Source organism: Vicugna pacos, chromosome 10 (assembly GCF_048564905.1).
Source record: "Vicugna pacos chromosome 10, VicPac4, whole genome shotgun sequence".
Taxonomy (NCBI): Eukaryota; Metazoa; Chordata; class Mammalia; order Artiodactyla; family Camelidae; genus Vicugna; species Vicugna pacos.
In genome coordinates, this window is record NC_132996.1 from 66,894,057 (window position 1) to 66,918,153 (window position 24,097).

The following is a 24,097-nucleotide window of genomic DNA, read 5'->3' on the forward strand; positions in this document are numbered from 1 at the left end:
TTACTTCTTGGCTCACAGAGCCTAAAATATTTACTATCTTGCCCTTTATGGAAAAAAAATTGCTAACCCCTGAATTAAGGGATTATTTCAACATAGCGAGCCAGAGGCCTGTGTTCAGATGGTGACTGTGGGGATGGAGAACACTGGATGAATTTGGAAACTATTCAGGGGGTAGACTGACTGGGTATAGGGAGTGAAAAGGAGGAGTCCAAGGCCACTCCCAGATTTCTGGATTGAGCACTGCGTGAATGGTGGTGCTAGTCAGGCCAGGAACACCGAGAAGGAGAGTAGCACTTGGGGGCAGGGGAAATACAGGGGCGAGGGGTGGGTGGGGGAACGTGAGAACAGTTTTCAGGACTCCATTGCGTGAGAGTCTGATTCCTGGAGCTATGCAGTTTGTATGCGTCACCAAAGAGGCTAGGAACAAACACATAACCTCAAACTGTAGAGTCTGGAGCTTGGTATGGGGAACATGGCATTCAAAGGCTTTTGTGATGTAATGTTGAGAAGTTACCTGTCAGGATTTCCAGTTGGGTCAGCACCAGTTCTGAAAAATCAGAGCCAGGCTCCAAAAAAGGAAACTGGAGATTTCAAAAGCCTGGAGAGGCCCAGGAAAGTATGGTGTTGTTCCTAGATGTCAAGTCTCCCTCATCCCTCCCCTAGTCATCTGCTGAGGTTGGCATACTGGAGAGAGGTAGGGCCCGCCTCAGAGCAGTAACAGCCAAGTGAGCTGATTCTTTGGGATCTAGGGTTCCTGTGGAGGTGGCCAAGATCATCTGTTTCATTATCTGTCCTGCTCAATGGGAAGCAGCAGCCCAGGCAGGTTCTAAGCGCCTCCTTTCCTGGTGCGGCTATTCCCTTGGTTGCCTGCAGATGGCGCTAAAGCAACATGATGAGAATGGAGTCGGGGGTAGGCGGGAGGAGAAATAATCCTGACTCCCCCCCTTCTCTAAGTCAGCTCCAACCTGGTAGCCGGAGGAGGTGGCATTCACAAAGCCACCTCATTCTTCTCCTACTTCCTGTTTCTGGGGCTGGAGAAGGACTCCCTCAAGGCGGGAGAGGGTGCAGTATTTGGGGTGGACGATGGCTTGTCCAGCCACCCTCTCCTGTTAGGCTCAAGCCATCTCCTCCGTCTTCTGGCAGCTGGCTCTGCAGGAATCTTGCTTCAGAGGCTTTCGGGGCACAGACCCCCATTGCTGGGAATGCTTCCTGGATTGCATGCCTTCCCCCATCCAGGCTTACTCGCCGCCCCTACTCTTTTCTCCAAACCCTGTATCTTCTCCCTGGGCTGGGCGGATGGGACTCTTTTTGAAGACCAGGCTGGGCCGGTGTGGGCCAGAAACTGGACTTGGTGCCTGGCCTTCACCTGTGAGCAGCCTGCTCCTCTGGTAGCACTGAGCAGAGAGCCATAGAGGTACTTTTCCTACAGTCCCGCTCATCCTCTTAACTCTTCTGTGAGGGCTCATTTCTCTTTCAGAGCTGAGGACTCTGAACATAGACATACCTAAGGGGAGGGGAACTGGACAGGTCTGGTCTGTGCCTGGGACAAGGGCCAATCGGGACCTCCTGGCCTAAGTCCTGATCTGAATACCAGCTTTGACCCCCAACTCCTAGCCTCCAGTGGAGGTCTGCCAGTCTGATCCCAATGCTCCTCCTTGGCTTCCTCAGTCCCTCCACCTCCCAGGACCAATGGCTTCAACACAGGGCAGGGCATTTAGCCCTAAAGGGGGATCAGGGCTAAGCAGTGGTAAGGGAGGGACCCTCCCAGGGTCTTGAGCTGACAACCCAGAGGCTGTGCTGGTGGGAGGGGAGGATGGGCTCTGTGTCCTACAGTCATTCTCCACAGTGCCGTGAGCCTGCCAGCCTGTCCTGTCCACCTCTGCAGTGGATTGCCCCTGCCCATAGTGTTGGAAGCTTCCTTTCCCAAGGATTCTGGGAGTCCTGACAGCTGTGTGTAGGGTGAATCTTCACTTCCTCTCTCTGCAAGGGTTTAGCTCCACCCAGGATCTCATTCCTCTAGGCCAGCATTTCTCAAACTGTAGCCTGCATCACAATCACCTGGAGGACTTGTTGAAACAGATGGCTCGGCTCGACCCTTAGAGTTTCTGATTCGGTAAACCTGAGCTGAGCCTGAGAACTTATAGATCTAACAAGTTCCCAGGTGATACTGAGGCTCCTGGTCAGGACCACTGTGCAGTGAAGGATTAACTCCGCAGGTCTGGGTTGTCCAAACCCCCCACATTCCAAAGAAAGGTTTAGCCCTTTCCTGGCTCCTGGGACATAGCCCCTAAACCTGACCAGGGATATCCTGCCTGATAAGAGTGCCTCTGTTTACCTGGGGGCCATGGGTCTTGTGGTATCAGTTGAGCCTTTAGAGGGGCTGAAGATGAGTTACTAAGGTCAGCCATGTGGGAGGTCAGCCATATCTAAAGGAGCAACCTCCAGTAAACATGGGACACCAAGATTTGGCTCAATTTTCCTGGTTGGCAATAATTTATACAACTGAAACAGACCCCTCACTGGTGATGCACTGTTGCTGGGAGAATTAAATGCTGTCCCTGTGACTCCCCTGGGAGAGGACAAGTGGCAGCTTGCAGCTGGTCTCTCCTGGACTCTGTGCTCTTTTGTCCTTCGCTGACTTTAATTTGTATCCTTTCGCTGTAATAAACTATAACCGTAAGTTTAAAAACTTTACTGAGTTCCCGTGTTCCAGCCCATGACAGAACCTCTGGGTGGCTTTGAGGATACCTGATGACAACCACACTTTGAGAACCACTGCTCTGTGCTGCAGAATCAACCTCTCTAGGCTTTAGAGTTTGGGGCCCCGTCACCAATGAAGTGCCTTATAACCTGGCCTGAGGGGCCTCTTTGCGGAGTGCTTTGCAGGGCTGTGAACTCCCCAGAAGCCTGGGTGTTGCTTTGTGGGGGGTCACCCTGGGCCTTAGTCTCCCCATTGTAAATGGGGCTTTGGAGCAGTTCTGTTTACCTGAGGGTAACAAGGGCCCCAGAGCCACTCCATTTGGCAAAGCTGATGACGAACTTGCTGGGCTGTGGCCAGGGACAGTTTATTTCACCGTCGCCCTCCTTCCAGTAGCCAGGCCTGCCCGTTACATCCCTACTCACCTGAGCTGGAGATGCTGGGTGCCGCGGCCCAGAGGTTTCAGTAGATCCAGCCACTCAGTGCTGCTCCTCCTGGGACCACCTTCAGGGCAGTGGCCCATTTCCCACAGTACCTAGGCCCTCCCTGTCCCATCCTGCCCTGGCTTAAGACCGAGTCCTTGAGCCAACACAGGGAAGAAGGCCCCTTGGCGCCTGCTGGTTATGTGGCTTTATTCACAGACTCAGCACTTGCTGAGGTTGGGAGGAAAGAACATTTGGGGCCAGGCTGAGCCTGGAGATAAGGGTGGCTGGGAGGCCATGCACGGGTCAGACTGGGGAACTCACAGGAGAGAATCTGTCAGCTGGGCCAGGCCTGTGGAGGGGGTGCCAGAGGCAGGCAGCATGCGGGAGGTCTGGCGAGATCTGATGGGACAGATCTTTCCGGGTGGCACCTGTGAGCCAGGGAGGGAGGGACTGAGGGTTTCTCTGGGGCAGGGGGTACAGTTGTGGGGCTGGAGAGCAGTCACCCTGCCCCTCACTCCCAGGGAAAAGACATAATGGGACAGTTGGGACCACTGGCTCCTGGTCCTGGTGCTGCCTTGGGACTTGATGTGTGACTGACCAAGCTGGTCCCTTCTGATGTCATTGTCCTGCTGATGCTTGGACAATTGTCCTGGGGATGACCCACGTAGGGACATTCCGGGCACATGTGTCGGGTGGATGGACAATCCTGGAGACTATGCTTAGGGCCCAGCAGAGTGGGCTGTGCCTGGGGAGGGAGGAGGTCCCCAGCGGGGGGCTGCTCCCTGGAGCCAAGCTTTTCTCTCTGTGGTTGGTGTCAGTTCCCTGCTGGCGGTGGGGAGGGGGGTGCCATCTCCCACTGCATGCAGGCCAGCCCCTGGGCCGGGATAACTGCACGGTTTACCTCTTTTCTCCTGGCCCTCCCCACTGGCTGGCTCTGGACAGACTTCCTGCCTAACACACACAAGGAATCCAAAGCCCGGATCCTCCTCCTGGACCTTCTTCCTGGTGAAGAGCCCATTCCCACCCAGCAGGGAACAGAAAAACCCGTTCCCCGGGTTCCCCTCCCTGCAAAGTGTGGAAAGTCGGCAGGGTCTCTCTGGGCTGTGCAGGATGGTGACCTTGGGGCCCCAGGTCTGAGGTCACAGCCCCGCTTCCGACCAGGGACTGGGATGGAGGGAGGCAGGCGAGGGGGCCATCAGCACTGGCGGGAGGGAGTGCGGTGCACAGAGCCAGGGCGCTTGGGGATCTTGCGCCAGCGACGCTTGTCCCAGCGGCAGAGCAGCAGCAGGCGGAAGGTGTCCCGGAAGGCTTTGTTGCAGAGCGCGTAGCACAAGGGGTTGATGGTGCTGTTGACGTAGCACAGCCAGTAGCCCAGCTCCCACAGGGTCTCGGGAACGCAGTCCTTGCAGAAAGTGGACACCAGCACCATGATGTTGTACGGCGTCCAGGTGAGGATGAAGGCCAGCAGGATGGCGCTCAGGGTCCGAGCCGCCTTCTTCTCCTTGACCAGCGAGAAGGTCTTGCGCTTGGCCAGCTGCTCCTTCCCACGGGGCTTCTGGCTCTTGCCCGCTCGCTCACGCCCCTTCCGGGTCGGCCTCTTGACCGTATTCGGGGAGCTCCGGGGCGGCTGCTTGGCGGGGGCCTGCGCCTCGGGGTCCACCATGGGCATCTTGATCACCACCTCGGAGCCAGGCTCCTCACCCTCCGAGGATGTGAGGGACTCCATGGAGCCTTCGTCCTCCTCCTCTTCCTCCTTCCAGCTGTAGGCCTGTAGCAGCCGGGGGGCCCGGCAGCAGTGACAGCAGCGCCCCGGAGGGGTCTCCGGGGAGCCCTCAGCCCCTGGCTGGGACCGCTCTGAACTGCTGCTGCTGCCGCCCCCCTTCCCGGGTGTCTCGGAGCCCTGCAGGGCCGCCAGCTCCCGGGCCCGGTTCTCCGTCTCCCGGTAGATGCGCCAGTAGAGCGTGCACATGACCGTGACGGGGAGGTAGAAGGCGGCCATGGCTGTGCCAAAGGTGATGATGGGCTGGGAGAGGAACTGGATGTAGCACTGCCCGGCCAGTACCGTCCGCTCCCCTACCAGATATTGCCAGAAGAGGATGGCCGGGGCCCAGAGGACGAAGGAAACCAGCCAGGCCAGGCCGATCATCAGCGCTGCCCGGCGTGGGGTGCGCTTGGCGCGGTAGCTCAGGGGCCGGGTCACGGAGAAGTAGCGGTCAAAGCTGATGAGCAGCAGGTTCATGACGGAGGCATTGCTGGCCACGTAGTCCAGGGCCAGCCAGAGGTCGCAGGCCAGTGTGCCCAGAGCCCAGTGGCCCATGAGCAGGTACGTGGTATAGAGGTTCATGGAGACGGTGCCAATGATGAGGTCGGCACAGGCCAGGCTCAACAGAAAGTAGTTGTTGACTGTCTTGAGCTCCGTGTTGACCTTGAAGGAGATGAGAACCAGCAGGTTGCCCGTCACCGTGGCCAGTGACAGGAGGCCCGTGGTGATCCCAATGAAGGCCACTTGCCAGGGACCCTTTCCTGGTGCCAGGACGGTGATGTTGGGGCTGACGGCAGGTGGCGCTGAGGTATTCATGGTGGCTGGGTGGGGTCGGGGTGGGGGGCAGCCCCTTCCTCGAGTTACAGAGCAGGGCTTCCTCAGGGGGCAGTCATGACCTGAAAAGAGAGGACATGGGCTTGGGTTGGGCCACTGGACATCTCCCAGAGCCCGGAGTAGAAGGTGCTGGGAACGCAGCCTCTGCCCTCTCCGAGCTGCAGGCCAGACAACATCACCCCTATTAGTGGTGCCCACACCTGGTCATTTATAATGCACTTTCCCAGCCACAAATGGATTATGGATCTACCAGCAGCATGGGGGGAGGAGGATGGCCTTGGAATCCAGAGACCTGAGTCCTCATTCCAGCCTCACCACTCAGACTTCCAGCCTCAGTGTTCTCATCAGGAAATTGCTTTTAATGCCTGTCTTGCTTCACACGTGTGGCCGGATGAGGAGACTCGCTCTGTATAAGGTACTGCTAAATTTTCAAAGCATTTTACTCCATTTCATCAAAACTCTCCTTTACTGAGTAGTGACCACCTGCCAGACACAGTGCCAAGCACTTAACTGAATTGTCTAATTTAATTGTTGAACATTTGTAGGGGGAATGTCTCTGATGATCCCTATTTCACTGAGGCACCCATGGCTCTGAGCAGCTACAAGGCGTGGCCATGGGGACCCAGGTGGTGAGGATGCTCAGAACCCACTTCTCTCGCTCGCTCTCTGAGGATGTGAAGATCCAGAGGGATTCGTCCATCAAATAAGGACGGATGGGAAGGCAGGGGAGGGCTCCAGAGAGGACAGGTGGAAAGAGATGGGAGCAGAGGGGCTGTGTGTTTGTGTGTGTGTGTGAGAGAGAGAGAGAGGGGGAGAAAGATGCAGTCTGGGGCTAGATTGGACCCTCTGTGAGAACAACAGGGAAAGTCATACTGGACGCGGACACTTGCCTGGTGATAAAAGATCTGGAGTAAAAGCAGGCAGCAGGGGCGAGGGCCTCAGCTCCGGGATAAGCGGGAGTCTGGCCCCAGCTGGGGCGTGGGAGGCCCCCTCCATCTCCCCACTCTGTTCCCGGGCCCCAGCTGAGTGGGGGGCAGCAAGGGGAACAGGAAGATCCCCCAGACTTTCCTGAAGCTGGAGTCCAGCCCAGGCACTAAGGGTGGGTAGAGAGAAAAGCCAGGACTCTTAGCAGCTACTGGCCGGGCAGAGGTCCCCACTGCTCAGCCATGGCCTTGCTGCTGTATGTGCTATGTTTTGTCTGGGTCCCTCCTGTTCTGGGCGTCAGGCACCCATTTGTTTACTGAAGACATCGAGGTCTTCAGTTACCTGTGGCTGTGGCTCTAGGTGCTGGGTTGTTGGAAAAATTCTAAGGGAGAGACGCTGGGCAGGGATCCAGCAAGCCCTACTGTTCCTTGAGACCTGGTCTGTGACAGAGAGACAAGAGTGCTGTGTTTGCGAGGGGGGTCGCTGTGTGATGGATGGCCTCGGTGGTGTGTGGCTGTGATGGTGTGTGACCCGGAGTGTGTGCGACTTGGGGTGAACTGTTGCCAGGAGACAGTGACTCCCAGTGTGAGGGGTTCCGAGTGTGACAGAACAAGCCAGAAAGGCTGTGGCTGTCAGTGCTCATGTGCTGGGAACAACCTGCACATGAGGGGGCTCATGTGACATCCTGGTTGAAGGACCCGGACTCTGGGTTCAGACTGTCTGCACTTGACTATCCAGGCTACACCGTGTACTGGGTGTGTGGTCTCAGTTAGTTATGTAACTGCTCTGTGCCTTGGTTTCCTCAACTGATAAATGGGGATAATGCTAGTCCCTGGCTATAAATCAAGGAATTACTGTGAGACTTACAGAGTCAACAGATGTAAAAGTGCTTAGAACAGCCCTGGTCCATGGTAAGCACTAAGTTCCCACTGACTCTTTTTTTTTTCACTTTCCTATTCCTGGTTTAAACATTTTTTTAATTATATTTTTTAATTGAAGTATAGTCAGTTTACAATGTTGTGTCCATTTCTGGTCTACAGCATCATGCTTCGGTCATACCTATACATACATACATTCCTTTTCATATTCTTTCTCATTATAGGTTGCTACAAGATCCCATTGACACTTTTTTCCCCCAAATTGTTTTATTTTATTTTTCTGGTAGGGGGAGGCTTATTTATTATTTATTTAAATGGAGATACTGGGGACTGATCCTAGGACCACGTGCATGCTAAGTGTGCTCTACCACTAAGCTGTACCCTCCCCCACCCATTGATTCTTAACACCAGTAGCAATGCCTAGGAGTGTCTGCCACTTTGATTAAAATTTTCCAGTGCTATGACAACAGCAACTAATAATAATGGTCACTGCAGTTCTTTAGCATCCCTGAGTGCCAGTTAAAGTACTTCTGTACTTAACAGGGAACCTATGACCTAGGGGTTGCTCTTCTCTCCATTTGACAGATGAAGAAACTGAGGCTGAGAAAAGCACCAGAATTTGCCCAAGATCACACAGGGCAGGTAGGAACCAAGATTGGAGCCCAAGCAGTTTGTTCCAATGCAACTTTATTTATCAGAACGGATGGTCAGTCTGGGGGCCAGAGTTTTGCCCATTTGAATTTTCAAAAAGTATTACATTAAAATATTATTTATCTTGGTTATGGAGTTTTGTTGCATCCTCCTCCCCTAACTGAAGTTGGGCGCTGGGCGGGAGGCTGGGATCAGATTGCCTGCGCTGGGGCTTTCCCTGTGAGGGCTTTGGTGGAAACCAACCTTGACAGGTGGCCCTGCACAGCCCTTGTCCCTTTGATCTTATGAACTCAGGGCTGTTTAATGCCCTTGAAAGAAACGGAGCAACTAAGTAAGGCCCAGAGCACAAGGGGAAGACGGCATCAGGTGGCCCAAGGTCTCCCGGCTCCTAGGCTGAGTGCTGGCCCCTGACACCCCAACCCCTAGGTGCCTCAGAGCAGCTCTGAAGCCCCGAGTGGCCCCCTGATCAAAGACTTGCAAAGGCTGAGTCAGAAGAGGAGCTCGTGGGCCTGAGAGGCTGCACCCTTCGCAGCTGCAGGGGTCTCCCGTCTGCCTGGGCACGGTGCAGCCGTCAGGGCTGGCCACTCTATCATCGTACTTGGTCTCTTCACCACATCAGGGGCAAGATTAGGGTGAGGAGAGTGAGGCACTCGCCTTGGGTGCAAAATTTAAGGTGGTGCCCCAAACTCAGTCATCAAGAAATTTTAATTTGAATTCAGTATTTAAAGGGTAGAAATCAATGCAAAACATCGATCCTGAACACAATTTTAAACAGATAGGGCCAACCCTGTCCTTGCATAAACACTCCTATCACCTATCCTCAGCCTAATCCTGGCCCTTGTTCTGATGAAACTTGATTTACAAAAACAGACCGCCTGTGGGCTGCAGGTTGCTATTCGATTTATAAAAATATTACATTATAATATTACTTATTTTGATTAGTGAAGGACTTTTGTGCCCCTCCACCCTTAAATTTTGCTCCTAGGTGGGTACCTCACCCTAATGCCAGCATTGTGGACCACAGACCTGCATTTGAATTTCCAAGCTGTCCCTTCTAGCTGCGTGATCATCTGCAATGACTTAACCTTTCCTTGCCTGCAGCCCCGCAGCCCCCAGCTGATGGGGATAATAGTATCCAAAATGCCTGGCACTGAAATGACACTCAAAGTCCTCTGTTATTATCCCCAATTCCTCATTCCGATCCATGGCTCAGCCACCTCTCACCCTGCCCCTTCCTCTCCAGATACCAGATATGGCCCTTTCTGGTCCCCAGATTGCTCATTTGTACAGTGTAGGGGTTGGGCCAGCCGGACATCTGGAGAGATTTTACAGGGTCCTGAAACCAACGTCTTAAGATACTGAACAGAAAGGATCCAAGTCCCCAAGGCAAGGCTGCAGAGGCTGAAGGCTCACTTATCTTCTCCCAGGCCCTGGACCTGCAGGCTTCAAGCTCTGTGTTCTTTCTACTTGGTGACCCTCTACGCCCCACCTATGAGCTGTGAGGGCTAAGTCCTCCCACTGGGGACAGTTGGGGGAAGGAGAGGGTAGGGGTTCTGGGGAACTGGACTCTGGTTGTTGCCATGTCCTGGACCTTCTGAGCCCCTGGGATGCAGCCCAGCATCAATGACTCTGCCTCTCCTCCATAATCAGAAGCTGGGAGTCTTCCCCCAGACCCCTCTGGGACAGTAATTTGCTCTGGAGAAGGTCCCTGCTGTGTGTCCTTGGGCAAGACTCCTTAACTCCTTACTAGAGGCAATCCTCTGCCTCTTCAAGGCTACCCCGGGACGAGGGGGTCAGCAAGATGACGGTTGTGAAAGAACGCAGCTTCCAGTGATGTGGCTGAATCCCCTGCGGGGATGAGCCCTTGGCTGAGAGTCAGGGTGCTGGGGTTCAGCAGCAGCTCCAGAATTTCTACAGAGGAGGGGCTTGGGGTTGGCCATCTGGTTGAAAGGGAGGGGCTGGAAGCTGTATTTGCGTAGGTATTCTGTGCAAACATCCATGGGGGTTGGGGGGTTGGTCAATGGGGATTGCAAGGGCTGGGGGGAGGCTCTTCAAGGAAGTCCTTGGGGCTGCATTTGCTTCAAGCCCTGTCTCTGCTCTTGTCTTGCTGTGTGATCTTGGGCAAGTCATTGTCCCAACCTGGTAACCTTTCAGTAGGATGAGTGTTATGTGTGAGGGTGGGTGCCCTGCTGAGTGAGAATAAGACATGAGAGCGGGGAGTCTGTGGGGGTGGGTTGGACTCATCCTCTGAGGGTGTCTAGGGTACAGGAAGTTGGTAAGGAAGCAGGAGGTGCTTTTTTGCCCAGGGCTGTTGCTTCCTGATGAAGGTCGTTGGGAGTTTTAATAATATTATTAATATTATCATAGCAACTAATATTTACAGACTGCTTACTATAACCAGACATGGCTTTAAGCAATACACACATGATTTAATTGACCTGTTACAAAGCCTTGGGAAGTAGGCTCTGTTATCTTCAATTTGCAAAAGGCGCAATGAGGCTTTCAGACCCTAAGGAACTTACAGCTCATCAGTGATGCAATCAGGATTTGGACCCAGGTAGTCTGCCTCTGGGACTAATCTCTTGGGCCTCTACTCTAAACTGCTTTTGTGGGGATGGGGGGCTCAACAGCCTCATTGCCCACCTTGACTAGCTTGGCCAAACCCTAGTCTGAATCAGTCAACAGCGAGGAATCAGCCCTTCCTTTAGAATCTGGCCTGTGTGTGTGACAGCCTGTCATCTATCTGTGTGATGTATGATGCGGGAAGGGGGTGGCCTAGCGTAGCTCTCTGAGAGGCAGGGTGGGGGCTGTGTCTGCCTCATTTGCTGCTTTATCCCAGGGCTTGGCACACAGCAGTAAATATCTTAGGAATAAATCCATGAATGTGCACATGGAGTCCTCCTGATTGACTTCAGGCCCATGGACATGAGGATGAGCCAGCCAGGCGTACGGGGGTAGGGGGCTTGAACCATCTCCAGAGTGTGGTCCACCTGCTCCCTCCGGTTCCTGCATCCCTTCACCTGCCAGGTCTCTGTCCCCTTGGTGAGGCCCTGCCTGGCTTGAAAGGCTGGGAGAAAAATAGCTAAGAACATCCTCATCTGTAAAATGGATCAAGGAAACCCTGCCTCACCTGCTGCCGAGAAGGCACAGGCGTGGGAGGGCGCCTGTCAGTGTTGGAGGAGGAAACACCAGCCTGGGCTCAAAGAGTTAAGGGATGAGATCAGAGCCTTCAGCATAGCAGACAGGCCGGCAGGCCCCATTGCTGACCGCCAGTGCCCTGGACCAATCCCCAGGGGCTGGGCATCTGGTTGGTGAGAGGAAGGGGGAGGGGAGAGATTGCTGGGGAGAGGGATTCCTGAACACTAGGGCGTCCTGAATCTTATCACTGGCCAAAGAGTGCAGAAGGGGAGGCAGAAAATGAGGGGGTGCTGGGGAAGAGATTCAGGAGGGAGGAGTGAAGCCATCTTGTGGTTCTGGACCTGGAAGTTGGCAGAACCCTGCCTGGAGAGAATGGGCGATACTGGGGAGGAGGTACAAGATGGGGGCTGTGGGGTTGGGCAGCTGGGACCTCACATGTGCTGCGCGGGTGCTTCTCTGGCCAGGCCTCCTGACCCGTCCCTTCTGCTTGGGCCTTAACCCAGAAGCCAGCCTGTCAGAGGTGGCTCTTTCTCCTACCCCTGGGGTTAATTTTTCTCTGAAGGTAGCTCTTGACCTATTACAGGTGCACAAAACTTCCACCTCTGATGCCTGGCCTTGGAAACCAGGGGGTAAACAGATACAATTGATCACCTTTTCAGGCTCAACAGTCACCACTGGGAGTGCCAGCTAGCCCTGGGGACGGCAGCAGCCATCAGTTAAATGCTCATAAATGTGCTGCTGAGCCGGAAGAGGAGCGTCATCCTTAGAATCAGTGCCAAATACTCTCACTGTTGATGGACCTTAACCAGTTGCCCAACTTTAGCCGGGCCATGCCAGAGCCTGGCAGTTAGCAGGCTGGGCCCTAGACCTATGCCAGATGCTTGGCCCCTCATCCTCCACTCCGCATGCCCCCTGCTCTTCACTCCTTGCGCTCCCCTCCCCATTTCCTTTCTTCTCTCTCCCTCCCGCCCTCCCTCCCCCATCTTTCTAGGCATCACCATGGCATCACAGCAGAACAGAAACCCAGCAGAGATATTCACCCACCTCTCCCCGCCCCGCCTGCCTGCCTGCCTGCCACCAGGAGCCTAAGCTCCCATCACAGAGCTCGCTGCTCCCCCCACCCCATCATCCTGCTCAAGGAGGTGGGAGTTCAGTGCTGCACTGAGGGTGAGGAGAATGGGATTCAAGCCCCAACTGGACCCCTGAAAATCCCTTCTGTGACCATGAGCATGTCTCTTCTCCTTGCTCAGCCTCAGTCTCTCCATCTGTACAATGGGGAGTTTCCTTTTGAGGTCAGATGTGATCTCTGCCTACCTGGTTCTTGACACTCTGGACTCCTCTTTGCACTTCAGGACCCAGTTCTCAGACCTCCAGGCCCTAGCCGGGGAGCCAAGAGTCACATCTCCTGCAGCCCCAACTCTCCATCTCCTTTCCTGCCTTCATGGCGATGACAGCTTGCTTAGTGGCTGAGGTCAGGGGACAGATCAGTGAGCAGCTGATTACCCAGGGACAGGAGACTGTCCAGCTACAGGAGACAGTCTGACTCCTTCCGGCCAGTGGGGCAGGAGGCCCTGGCTCAGTCTGGATGGTGCTGTAGGTATGTTCTGTGGAAAGAGGTAAATCCCTCTCCACTGGCACTGATAACCCCCAAGCAGCACTTGTGTGAGTGACCCAATGAAGGCTGCCCACCCTCTCCTCAGTTGCCAGCTCTGGCAACTCTGCAAGAATCAGAGCTCCAGGTTTCCAGCCTATCCCCACATTGTGGACTCTGGGGTACTGGGATGGGTACCGGCATGGGTGCCTGTTAGTATCCATGCATTACCTGGACATAGGACTGAGACCTGCCCTGCGGAAGCCCAAGGTACTATGGACACAGGGAGGGCCCTCTGGGTCCCTGCACACATCAGGACCACATTCCCTGGCTGGCATGGCCGTCCATGTGCCCATTTGTCCCCCGAGAGCCCTGGAGCCCTCGGTCTGGTCTCTTGCTGGCTTCTGGCCCGGCACCCACCTTAGCATCCGGCTTGTCCACCTGCCCAGCAGCCTGGTTCAGTCCATCTTGGAGGGGCTGAAGGTGGAGGGGGGTGGTGGGATTCAGGGTTCCCTGAGGGAGGAGAGGAGGATATTCTGGGACTGGCACCCTAATTAGGGGTTACCCCCTGGCTCCCTGCCCTCCCCACTCTGTCCCTGGGGCTTGGGGGCTCTGTATGCTACATGGCAACCTAATCCTTTCTGGGCTCCAGGTCCAGTTTCCCAAGGGGGTCTCCATCTCCTGTACCAGCTGAACTCCAGAAAAACGTTAGGTGTATATACACTCGAAGCCGGGGTATTTGGAGTAGCCAGTGTCCAATGCTATGGAGCCCCCTTGGCCTCTCGACCCCTCCTGGCCCCCTCCTCTCTCTGGAGTCCATCCCAATTTCCTTCTAGTCCTGGTCCCTGCTTTGCTCTCAGGACCCTGCTTCTCCTGCCCCTACCTTGGTGGAACCCCTCCCAAGCCCTCCCAAATGTACTCACCATGAGAGGGGTCTGAAGGGTCCTCAGCCCCACTGCCTCTCCGGGGGCCGGCGGCGTCTCCAGGGACCCAAACACCTGGCTCCCGGGGGGAGCTGCACCCTGTGCTGGCAGCCGGAGAGGCACAGCCAGTGATTGGCATGTCCCACCCCCTGGCACGCCAGCCTGGATGGGGGGGGGAGGGAGAAGGGAAAGAGAGGGAGGGAGGAAAGAGAGAAAAGGAAGGGAGGGGGAGCTGGAGAGAAGCCTCAGGCAGCGTCCGGGGTTGAACTGGGTCCTGGACTGTGGCCCCCTCCTCCACCAGAGCACCCAATTCGAGCCCCGAGAGGGAGGGGGTAAGACATGAAGAAGATGAGCCCAGAAAGGCTAAAAGTCCAGAATGGGAGAGAAGGCGGATACAGGGAGACAAACACCCACACCCAATGCACACAGACTCAGCTGCACACATACACACCCCTCACAAAGGCACACTGTTTTCCCCGGGTCCTTCCCCCACCCAGCCTTAGAGCCCCCAACCCGCATGCACCATGCCCCACCACACACGCCCCAGTATTCACATGCCTGCTTCCCTCACACACACACCCTGCCCCCTGCACATGCCCACGCGCCCACCCACCCAGCCCCACACCCTGCTCTTCCTCCCTGCTGCGAAGGAGCTAGATTCCTTCTGTTTGGAAATGACACATTGGGCCTCACGTGAGAGGCTCTAACTTGGAACAGACCCAGAGGGCTGGCGCACCCGCCCCAGGGCTGAGCAGAGAGGCGGAGCCCGCATGCTGGGCTGTGGGTTCTCGTCTGTCCCTGATCCACAGCCCGATGTCAGGGTACAGGGGTGTCCGGTTTGCAGGCACGAGTAAGGGTCCCGGTGCCTGCTCCATGCATTGCTGAGTGCCCAGCAACTGTGTGTCCCTGAGTACGCATGTCACCATGCAGCCTATATAAATGCAGGTGTCGCCCTGTCGGTCTGGAGCCAGGACGTGTGTGTCTGTATTCGGTGTGTGTCTGAGTGTTGCCCAACTGTGGAACTTGCTAATTCTGACAAGTGAGGCAGCCTCTACCTCCCTGCCTGTTCCACCCCCAGCTTCCACTTGGAAGACAGACAGACAGGCAGACAGACAGCTCTCCTCCCAGTTTGTCAAACTCTGTCTCCCCTGACTCCCACTCAGGGCTCACAGGTGTGCACCTGGGAAATGGCGAACCTGCCCTTCCTCCTCACATCTCTTAGGCCCCCTGCTTGGCTGGCACCCATCTCCCTCAGGCCGGTTTGGATTTCTGTGTTGCTTTTCCGCAGAGATAGAGCCCTTGGGGGCTTTTTGCCGTAGAGACCTGTGTCCTACACAGCCCTCACCTGGCCCTAGAGACCTCCTGGGGAGCTGGCCACGGAGGAGGGATGGAGAGGCTACCACTGGTCTGCTGGGCGCTTTGCCCCACTGGGCCATGCTGAAGCCCTGGGGTGGAAGGCCGGGGATCCTCTATTACCATCACTGTGCAGATGAGAAAACCAAAGAGCAGAGGTGTGTTTAAAATGTGGTGGGCAAGTGTTTGCACTCATGTCCCTTGGCTCTAAGCCCAGGGCTCTGGAGCGGGTCAGGTGGTTGGGACCTGCCTCCCATCTTGCCCCCTGCCCTTTCCCTGTCAAGCAACCCCCACAATCCTGAAGCCTGAGGGTAACCCAGGGCTTCCTCAGGCTAAAGCCCTGTTGCCAGTGGAGCCAGGTAGAGCAGAATCCAGAATCCCTGGGGCGTGGCCAGCAGCCATCAAGCCAGTGGTGGGCACACGTGGCAGGTACATGTGGGGGCATCTCTGCTTCTCAAAGCCAGCTGTGGCTAGAGCAAGCTCCCAGCCCACCTCCCTTCTGAAGTCCAGGAGACACTGCAGCTTAGAGAAGAATCCGAGCAACCCCCTCCCACGCCAGGGTCAGCCAGAGGGTCGGGGGTGGATCAGAACTGGACCAGTCCCTGCCCGTGGGCGCGGACTCCGGCTGCCCCCTGCTGGGCTGTGCTCGGTTTGCGGCTGCGGCTTGTGCGCGCGGTGGGCTGCGTGTACTTGTGCGCGTACACGTGGCTGAATGTGGGGGTGTTAGGCCTCCACGCTCAACATCCATTTCCGAGTCTGAATCAGGCTTTCTCCTTGCCCCCTCCCCCCAACCTCCTTGGTCTCCTTTTCTCTTCTCCCACCGCCTCTGCACACGTCCCTTTAGAAATAAAAACACTTATTTTGTAGGCGGAAGAGGAGGGTGTCCAGCTCTCTCTTGCCTCCTCTTGATTGTGCCTCTCTGCCCCAAGAGGTTTGTATGCTCCTTAAGTCCGTGCAGCCGCGGAGGTAGGGGGATGACGCCCCCTTCCCGCCCCCCTCCCCCTACTCTATGACCCTTCTTGGCCCAGACTTGGCTAGGTCCCCTTACCAGATGGGGAAACTGAGGCAGGGAGGGAGAAGGGAGGTAGGGCCAGGAGAAGCTCTCCCACCCGGCTCTCTCACCGCCCCCGCACCCGCGCCGGATTTAGCCGCAGGGAGGCTGGGAACATTGTCTTTATTTTAAGCCGCCGAGTGCGGCACGAACGCGGCTGCTCGCGACAAAGGGCTTGGCGAAGCAGCGGCAGGCGGCGCACGTGGGGGTCCAGCCCCGCCCCCGCGCGACCCCCCGCCGCCCGGGAGCGACCGGGCCTGACCTTAGCCAATTTTTTCTCTCCGGCGGAGTGGGAACCCTACAGGCACAGAGGTCTCGGCTCCCGTCGGTTGCTATTTTTGGTCGCTTGGTGGAAGATTCACGCCTCCAAGCCATCGAGGAAACACGGGGTCGCCTCGCGAGGCTGGGCCCCTCTCTCAGCTTCCTCACGTGGAGGAGGAGAGAAGCTGCCTTGGGTGCGAATCCAGCTCTGCCTCTTCCCAGCTGAACCTTCCCCCGAGCAAGTTAGTGGCCCTCTCTAGGTCTGTTTCTTCATCAGTGTCTTGGCAGTTAGAAATACCTCCCCGACAGCGCTGTTGGATCATTAGTTGCAGGTTAAACTTGGCACTGGCGTTCGTTACAAGTGAAAGCCATTATTATTGTTATTTATAACTCGTATTGAACACATACTACGTGCCAGGCGCTGCTAAGAGCTCTTAATTCATTAACTGGTTTGTTTCTCACAACAACTCTCTGAGGGAGGTTCTATTATTATTCCCATTTTACAGATGAGTGGATGTATCAGCGGCGCGCATCCCCGGGGTTTCGGATAGGGTGTGGTCAGTGTGCCTGGGGCCATCTTGGGACTGGGGTCAGGGTGGGAGTGTGTAGGCATCTCAAAAGCATTTTGAGAAGGTCGGGGATCCCGGCTGAATGCCGCGCAGAGGTCGGGGAAGGAAGTCAGCGAGCTCTGGGAGTGCACACGCTGTGCGCTCACAGCCTTCCCCCGACCCCCGTGTAACCCTCACCCTAGGCTTGAACCCACTTTAGAAGTTCAAACCCAGATATGCTTACCACTTCTCAGTGCTGCTTCCTCTGTTCTGGGAGAAGGAGGCGGGAGTGGGCCATCCTTCTGGCCCTCATCAGACCTGTGAAGCCCAGCTGGTTGGTCTTTTAGGCCCTCAGCCTCGTTACCCGCTCCCGCCTCACCTTTCCGACGCCGGGGACTCCGGGAGGGACTAATTCTCAGATTCAAAATAAGAAACTAAAATCCAGGGCGGGGCTGCGGATAGAGCTGGCCTAGAAAGAGGCCCCGCCCACGGGCCGAGGCAAAAGTGACCACAATAAAGGCGTCACTGAACAGGAAACGGGTTTTCTGAATCTGGTTCCGAAGTTAAGGCCTCGTAGAAACCATTTCTCCTCCGCTTACCGGGCGCTTCACCTCCCCGCCTGGTTCTAAGCTGGGAGTCTCTGGGCAGGTGGAGGGCCCGCAAGAGCTCCGCTTCACCAGCCCGGAAGCCTCGAGGTCAGCTTCCGAATAAAGGATGGATTCGGGGCGGCCCGGAGCGTGGCGTCTCGTGTGGCCTGGACCTGCGGGCCACGCTGCCTGGACCTGGCAGCGGGTGGGGCGACGCGGCTGAGTTAACCAGATGCCCGGGATCTCGTGGTGGTGGTGATTGCTGGGAACCGAGACAACGCATCCTGGACGAGTCCCTGGATCCCGGTCGGACCGGGCCGCGGGGGGGAGCTGCGTTCCCACAGGGTGTACGAAAGCGTTCTCTGTCCTGTCCATGAGGACAGGACCTCGGGGTCCAGGTCACTTGCTGCTGCCTAGGAGTTGGACGCACTGTGGACATGCGGCCCCGGCCTAGGACAGTGCGCTATTCCTAGCGCTGTGGAGGCCCGTGCTTCTCGCTCAAATGTCTACGGCCAAAACCAGCTCGAAAAATCTGATTAACGGTATCGAATTTGCTTCACTTGGTCAGTGGATGCCAGGCGCCCACACTTTCCGCCACATGGATAGGCGCCCCGGCCCTGGACTAGGCCGATGTGAGACTGCTGGAGAGAAATCGGGAGGCGCTTCAGCGGGAACTTAGGGCTGGAGCCCATCCCTGAGGTCCCGATGCCCAAGGCTTCTTCCCAACTTTTCTTAGCTGAGTCTCCGAGCCCAGGGAGTGACCAGGTGAGGCAGGACAGATTTCGGGGTCTTCTGCCCCAGGCCTGGCTAAGTTTCTTTCCTTTCCTGGTAACATCCCTCCCTGCGACTCCCGTGGGCTCGTACGCTTTGTCGTCGAGTCCCCACCGAGGCGGAGACAGAAGTTCAGAGCCCACGAAGGCGAGGAGTGGGGCGGAGCCGGGCGAGTGGAGCCTAAGACGGCTCACTCTCTCACCCATCTCTCGGCTAGATCCTCGCCCTCGAGCAGGACCAGCAAGTCCGTCGGTGGGCAGGGGTTTGTCCCTCACCCTCCTCGCCCGCAGCATAGCGAACCTCCGAGCCTAGGCTCCCAAACCTCAGCCCCAGCGCGGGCTGCCGGGGCCGCTTCGGCGGTACGCACCGCGCTCTTCACCTCCCGCCGCGCCCTCTAGCGGCCCGCCCACCTCCGTGCCCAGGACCGGGGCAGAGAGACGCCGAGGTGCTTGCGGATGGCATGTACCTGGTGTCGCGCGCCCCTTTTCCTTCGCAGGGAGAGGAATGGTAGTACATAGTCTTCCTTCGTGGCCTACAGTACAGGCTTTTCGTTGGCAGGGGTGGGTAAGGGATGGTGCAGATCCAGCTCTCAGGAAGAAAAAGGGGCTGATGGCCCTTGATTGCAACACTTGCTACTGGCTGCCGCATTCATAAACGTTTTAGTGCACTTTCTCGTTTAATCCTCCTAACCGCTCCAAGATGTTGGCGCAGTTATGATCACCATTTTACAGATAGAAAACTGAGGCCCACAGATGTTGGTTAACTCATTCTGCCGTTAGATTCCTTCACAGTTAGTAGGTTTTGCTCCCAGCTTGGAGCCTAACTACTTGCGAACTCTCTAAACCATTTGTAAGGCGAAGGGGTATCCCAGGAGCTCGAGAGGCCAGTGTCTCTCCCAGTCATTAATCCTGCTGTCCCCTTTCTTTAACAAACACTTACATAGCTCCAGCTGTGCGTGAGCACTGTTCTCAGTGTTTTACATGTTTTAACTAATTTAATTTTCTTAGTAACCCAACTAAGTAGGATTACTATCCCCATTTTATATATGAGGAAACTGAGGCTCTGAGAGATTCTGTCCAAGGCTGCATGGCTAGTAGGTGCCAGAGCTAAGCCAGTCCACTCCCAATCATAGCTTTAGTCCGTAGCCTAAAGATCTCCCAATGTCAATGTCAATGTACCCCCCAGTTCTCCTTTCCTCCCCATCCAGATCCCTGGACTGAGAGGGCAATCAGCCTTTCTGCCAGGGTCTAACACGACCCAGCCCTGTGGTCTCCCTTCCCCACCCCCTTGGCGCCTCCTGCCAGCTGCAGTGCTGAAGGAGGCCTGACCAGGGCGGGGATTGATGGGTCTGAGTGGACCTTGGGGGGCTGCCTGTTTACTTCTCCGGCCGGCACACACTGTGATTAACAGTGCACAATCGAGTTAGGGCCAGAGCTCTAGGGCTGAGGCCGGGGTGGGGGAGGGGCCTGCGGGCTAGGCTGCCTCTCCCTCCAGCACATTAGGAGTTTGCTTGAAGCTGGAGTCCCCTGGGGAGATGGAGAAGGGGTTCTGCCCTGATAACAGGGATAGGGGGTGTGTGACCTTCAGAGGTGGGGGACCAACCTTCCTCGCCCTCCTTCCCTTTCCCACAGAGGACCAGAGGCTCAGAAGGGGAGGCACTGGGTGCCTATCAGAGGAAGGAAGCCCTTTTCTCGAAAGGAGATCTCCCAACAGAATATGGCAGCAGTGCAGGGAGGGAGGTAGGAAGCCAGGCTGGGTCTGGGTTTTGGATGGTGGGAAGGAGCCTTGCTTGGGCCTTAAGCTATCTCACTTCTGGGGTAAGTATTTGTCTCCATGTTTTTCTCCCAGGCATGTGAATCTCTCCCTTGAACACATGCTCAGTCTGCTCTAGCTTTTCTGACACCAACAGCCAGGGGAGTGACTCTGTAAAACCACCCAGGGTTGGGGGAGACAGGAATAAAACCACAGCTCCAGCTCAGCCATCCTCACTGGAACCTTGACCTCTATTCCAGGGATAGGCCTCCAGAGTTTTCAACCAGTCGTCCTTGTTTAAAAACCTCACAGTGCAGCCTATAACATATTCTACTTCCTCCAGATTGATAATGCAGCACCATCCTAAGGGAACAGTCTCGAATCTATGCCTGGCACTGTGCTCAGCACTAGGGATGGAACAGGAGAAACCGGGGCCCAGAAGCTGTGGGGTTGATGAGTGAGCTGAGACAAGATGATCCTGAGAAAGGTACCAGAGCAGACCAGAACTTTCGTAGAATAGAAAAAAGGTTATAGAAAAGTAGAGGAAGGATCAGTGGGAGCTGGCCCCAGTGGGGTGGATGTAGGCCTGGCTGGAGAGGATCTGGTTATGGAGGTTATGTAGTTGTCAGGGCACCAGACTGTTTAAGTCAAGTTGGGGGCCCAGTCTAGAACCTTGTGGGAGAGAAATAGTCATGGCCCTCCTCCCAGCCTCAGTCTACCATCCATAAATGAGATTGGGGATAGAGGCCAAGATAGATTAGATGGACAAGATGGCCCCAGGGGACTCTCCCAGCACTGATGTTCTTTGATGAATAGGACACTTAGGGTTTGACTCAGCTCTGCCTCTCCTTCATGAGACCTTGGGCACCTCACTTCCCTTCTTGAAGCTTTGGTTTCCTGGAAGTAAAATGGGAGGCTACCCTAGTATCCCTCAAAGTCTATTTTGCAGGACATTAATAGGTGTAAGTTATAAGAAAAAAAGGCTTCCATGATAAAATAGAAAATTAATTTCTGCTTTCTTTAGTGCAGGAACCTATCAGAGACTTTTAATGGCAAATGTGCACTAAGAATCTCTGAGAGGCAGAGAGAATATGCAGTGTTTTCCAAACTTATTTCAAATGGAATCTTTTTTACGTAGAGCATCTCTTAGGACTGGTGTCTGAGGAACACATTTGAGTCACTCTGAACTAGCTTATCTAGAAACTCTGTAGCTCCAATGTGTGATAATTTTAGGCATTCCGTCCATCTTTCAGGCCTGGACTTCAGCCCCTTCAAGGACTCATTTCCCTGGCCCCAGCCTTTCCTGGACACTTCCATATCTGGGCTCCTTCATGTGTCCATCTTTGTGTTTGGCTCCCTGTGACTTTCCCTGGCTCAACCCTGGAGAACTCAAACTCTGTCTAGGTGCCCCTTCCCAGATCTCTTCTGGTCCCCAGAGGCCTGAAGGGTGCTGTCTGGGCCCTCATGGCAGGGGCCAATTGATGGCTGCCCATAGCTCCAGGATGTGGTTTTCTAGTCCCAAATCCCAGGCTCCAGCCTCAAGTTCCCCCTACCCAACCTCCAGCCTCCAGTCCTCAATCAATAGAACTTATTCCCCAGCCCTCTATGAGGCCTCTAGCCCCAAGTCTCCTGGTTCCCAGCTCCAGACCCCTGACCCTGAACCTCAACTCCCCACCCTAGTCCGACTTCCCACCCATGGCTCCCAGCCTTCCTCTCTAAAGTCGTATCTGAGATTTTGGGTTCTAGGGAGTTAACAGGTAGCCCCTTCCCTCTCCCTAGCTGGATCTCTCAGGTCCTTGGGCCCAAGCCAGGGTCAAAAGAGAGCCAGGGCCAGAGGAGAGCACTTACGCATATTGGCAGAGTGAGAGGTGAACCCTACAAAAATGTACAGTAATACCCCCTCCACCCCAACATAAGCCTGTTTCAAGATGAGGGAACACCTTGGATGCAAAAAATATAGATTATGAACTAGAATATTCTCGTGAAGTAAATGGTAGAGGGGGGGTGCAGAGAGGTAAAGGCAGAGGTCAGAAGGAGACAAGGGGAGGGATTGAAGTGGTAAGCGTAACTCAGCAGGTGGTCCTGGGATGAGACTGGGGACCAGGACCAGTCACAAGATGTAAAGACCCATTTTCCAGATGTGGCAGCTGAGGTCCTGTGACTTGCAGTAGGCCATATAAGCATTCAGTGGCTAGTATCCAACCTCAAATTGTCTCCTTGTATTGTGATTCCGATTTGCAGTTTCCAAAGTGCTTTCTTGGGGGTGGGTATAGCTCAGTGGTAGAGCACATGCTTAGCATGAAAGAGATTCAATCCTCAGTACCTCCATTAAAAAAGAAAAAAACAAAACAAAACAATGACCAAAGTGCTTTCTCTTCATCACTTCCTCTTTCTAGAAATATTTTTTGTACAGAGCTCCTGGGGACCCTCCTCTTGGTTCTCCTACATCCCTGGCTGTTGCTCCCCACCCTCCTTTGCTGATTTTCCTTGTCCTCCTGCTCTCTAAACTTTGGAGCATCTGGGCTCAGCCCTGGGATCTTCACCCTCACTCCCCAGGTGAACTTATGCCACCCACACATTGCTGACTTCCAAATTTATGTCTCCAGCCCAGCCTCTCCTCTGAATACCAGACTCGTGTATCCACTATTTTCTCAACTGTAAAATGGGACCTATAATGGCTCGATGTCATAGGGTTGCTTTGAGGATTAGATGAGTTAAGACATGGAAGAATACCTGGCTCAGATTAATACTGCAGCAGAAACTATGATTATTGTTACCCTCTCGTTATTGCTGCCTGCCAATGCCACCTGGACATCTAGAATCATCTCAGACATGACTCATCCCTAACCCAAACCTGCTCTATCTGCAGCCTTGCTTGTCTCAGTAAGTGGCAACCCTGTCCTTCTAGGAGCTCAGCCCCAAACCTTGCAGTCATCCTTGGCTTCATTCTTTCTCTCACATCCTAAATCGAATTCACTAGAATATCCTGTTTTCTCTTCCTTAAATGCATCCAGGGTGTATTTATACATCCACTGTGGTCTCAGCCAGTGTCCTCTCTCACCCGGATAACTGCCTCCACACTGGTCTTCCTGTTTCTACCCAGACTCATGTATTGTCTGTTCTCAACACATAAGAACAGGTTATTTTTGACACATAAGTCAAAGCGTATCCTTCCACCATTCAAGATGCTCTATCAACTTCTCATCTTGCTCAGAGTAAAGCTCCAATCTTAAGGAAGGCCTCCATGTGATCAGCCTTTCCTCCCCTCTTCACTTCATTTCCTACTCCTCTGTTCCAGCCACACTGGCCTTGCTGTTCCTAGAACATGCCGAGCACTTCCCTTACTAGAGGACTTTGCACTACTGTTATCTTTGCCCAGTAATGGTAAACAAACTGTCGGGTTTCTGCAAGATAAAGTTGATGATGAGACCGTACAAAGAACTGGGGCCTGGGGCAGTGGGCACAGAGAGAAGAGCCTAGAGACCTTGGCAGGGGCCAGATCATGAAAGGCTCTGAATGTCCCCTGAGAAGTGGGCAGCTGAGGAAGGTGTGTGTGCAGGGCAGGGCTGGGACTAGGGTGGGATGAGTGAAGTACTCCCCTCAGGTGCAGAATTTCAGGGGGTGCCAAAAACCTCAGTAATCAAGACACGGAGTATTTAAAAAATCCAAATTAATGCAAAAAAAATCCATGACGAACAAAATATCAAACTTTTAAGTAAAGACAGGAGCACTTCAAGTGCACTTTATCCTAGTCCCAGCCGTGAGCTCATAAACTCTGGAAGGATGAGCCTGACGGCCACACCACTGGGAAGGTCCAGGGAGAAAAAGAGGTACAGAGACCCGGCCCAGGGATTGGACAAGATGTTCCTTGTAAAATGCGGGTAGCAGGTCTTGTCCCACAGGAACCCGGGAGGATTAGTGAGATAATGGACAGAAATCCTGTGTTTGGT

The 24,097-nt window shown here is 54.9% G+C and overlaps 1 protein-coding gene across 1 annotated transcript; it reads right to left on the reverse strand.

The window, feature by feature from the left end:
- Positions 1-3,305: 3,305 nt before the first annotated feature.
- On the reverse strand, positions 3,306-13,411 carry CHRM1 (cholinergic receptor muscarinic 1). The gene is made up of 2 exons (XM_031690796.2): positions 13,322-13,411; positions 3,306-5,781 (listed from the first exon to the last, which is right to left on the reverse strand). Exon 2 carries the CDS (start codon positions 5,699-5,701, stop codon positions 4,319-4,321), a length of 1,383 nt encoding a protein of 460 aa, XP_031546656.1. The 5' UTR covers positions 5,702-5,781; positions 13,322-13,411; the 3' UTR covers positions 3,306-4,318.
- Between the last annotated feature and the right edge of the window lie 10,686 nt (positions 13,412-24,097).

Bases quoted from the DNA above. Each gene is read 5' to 3' on its own strand.
- CHRM1 (XM_031690796.2), bottom strand. From the start codon at position 5,701: ATGAATACCTCAGCGCCACCTGCCGTCAGCCCCAACATCACCGTCCTG.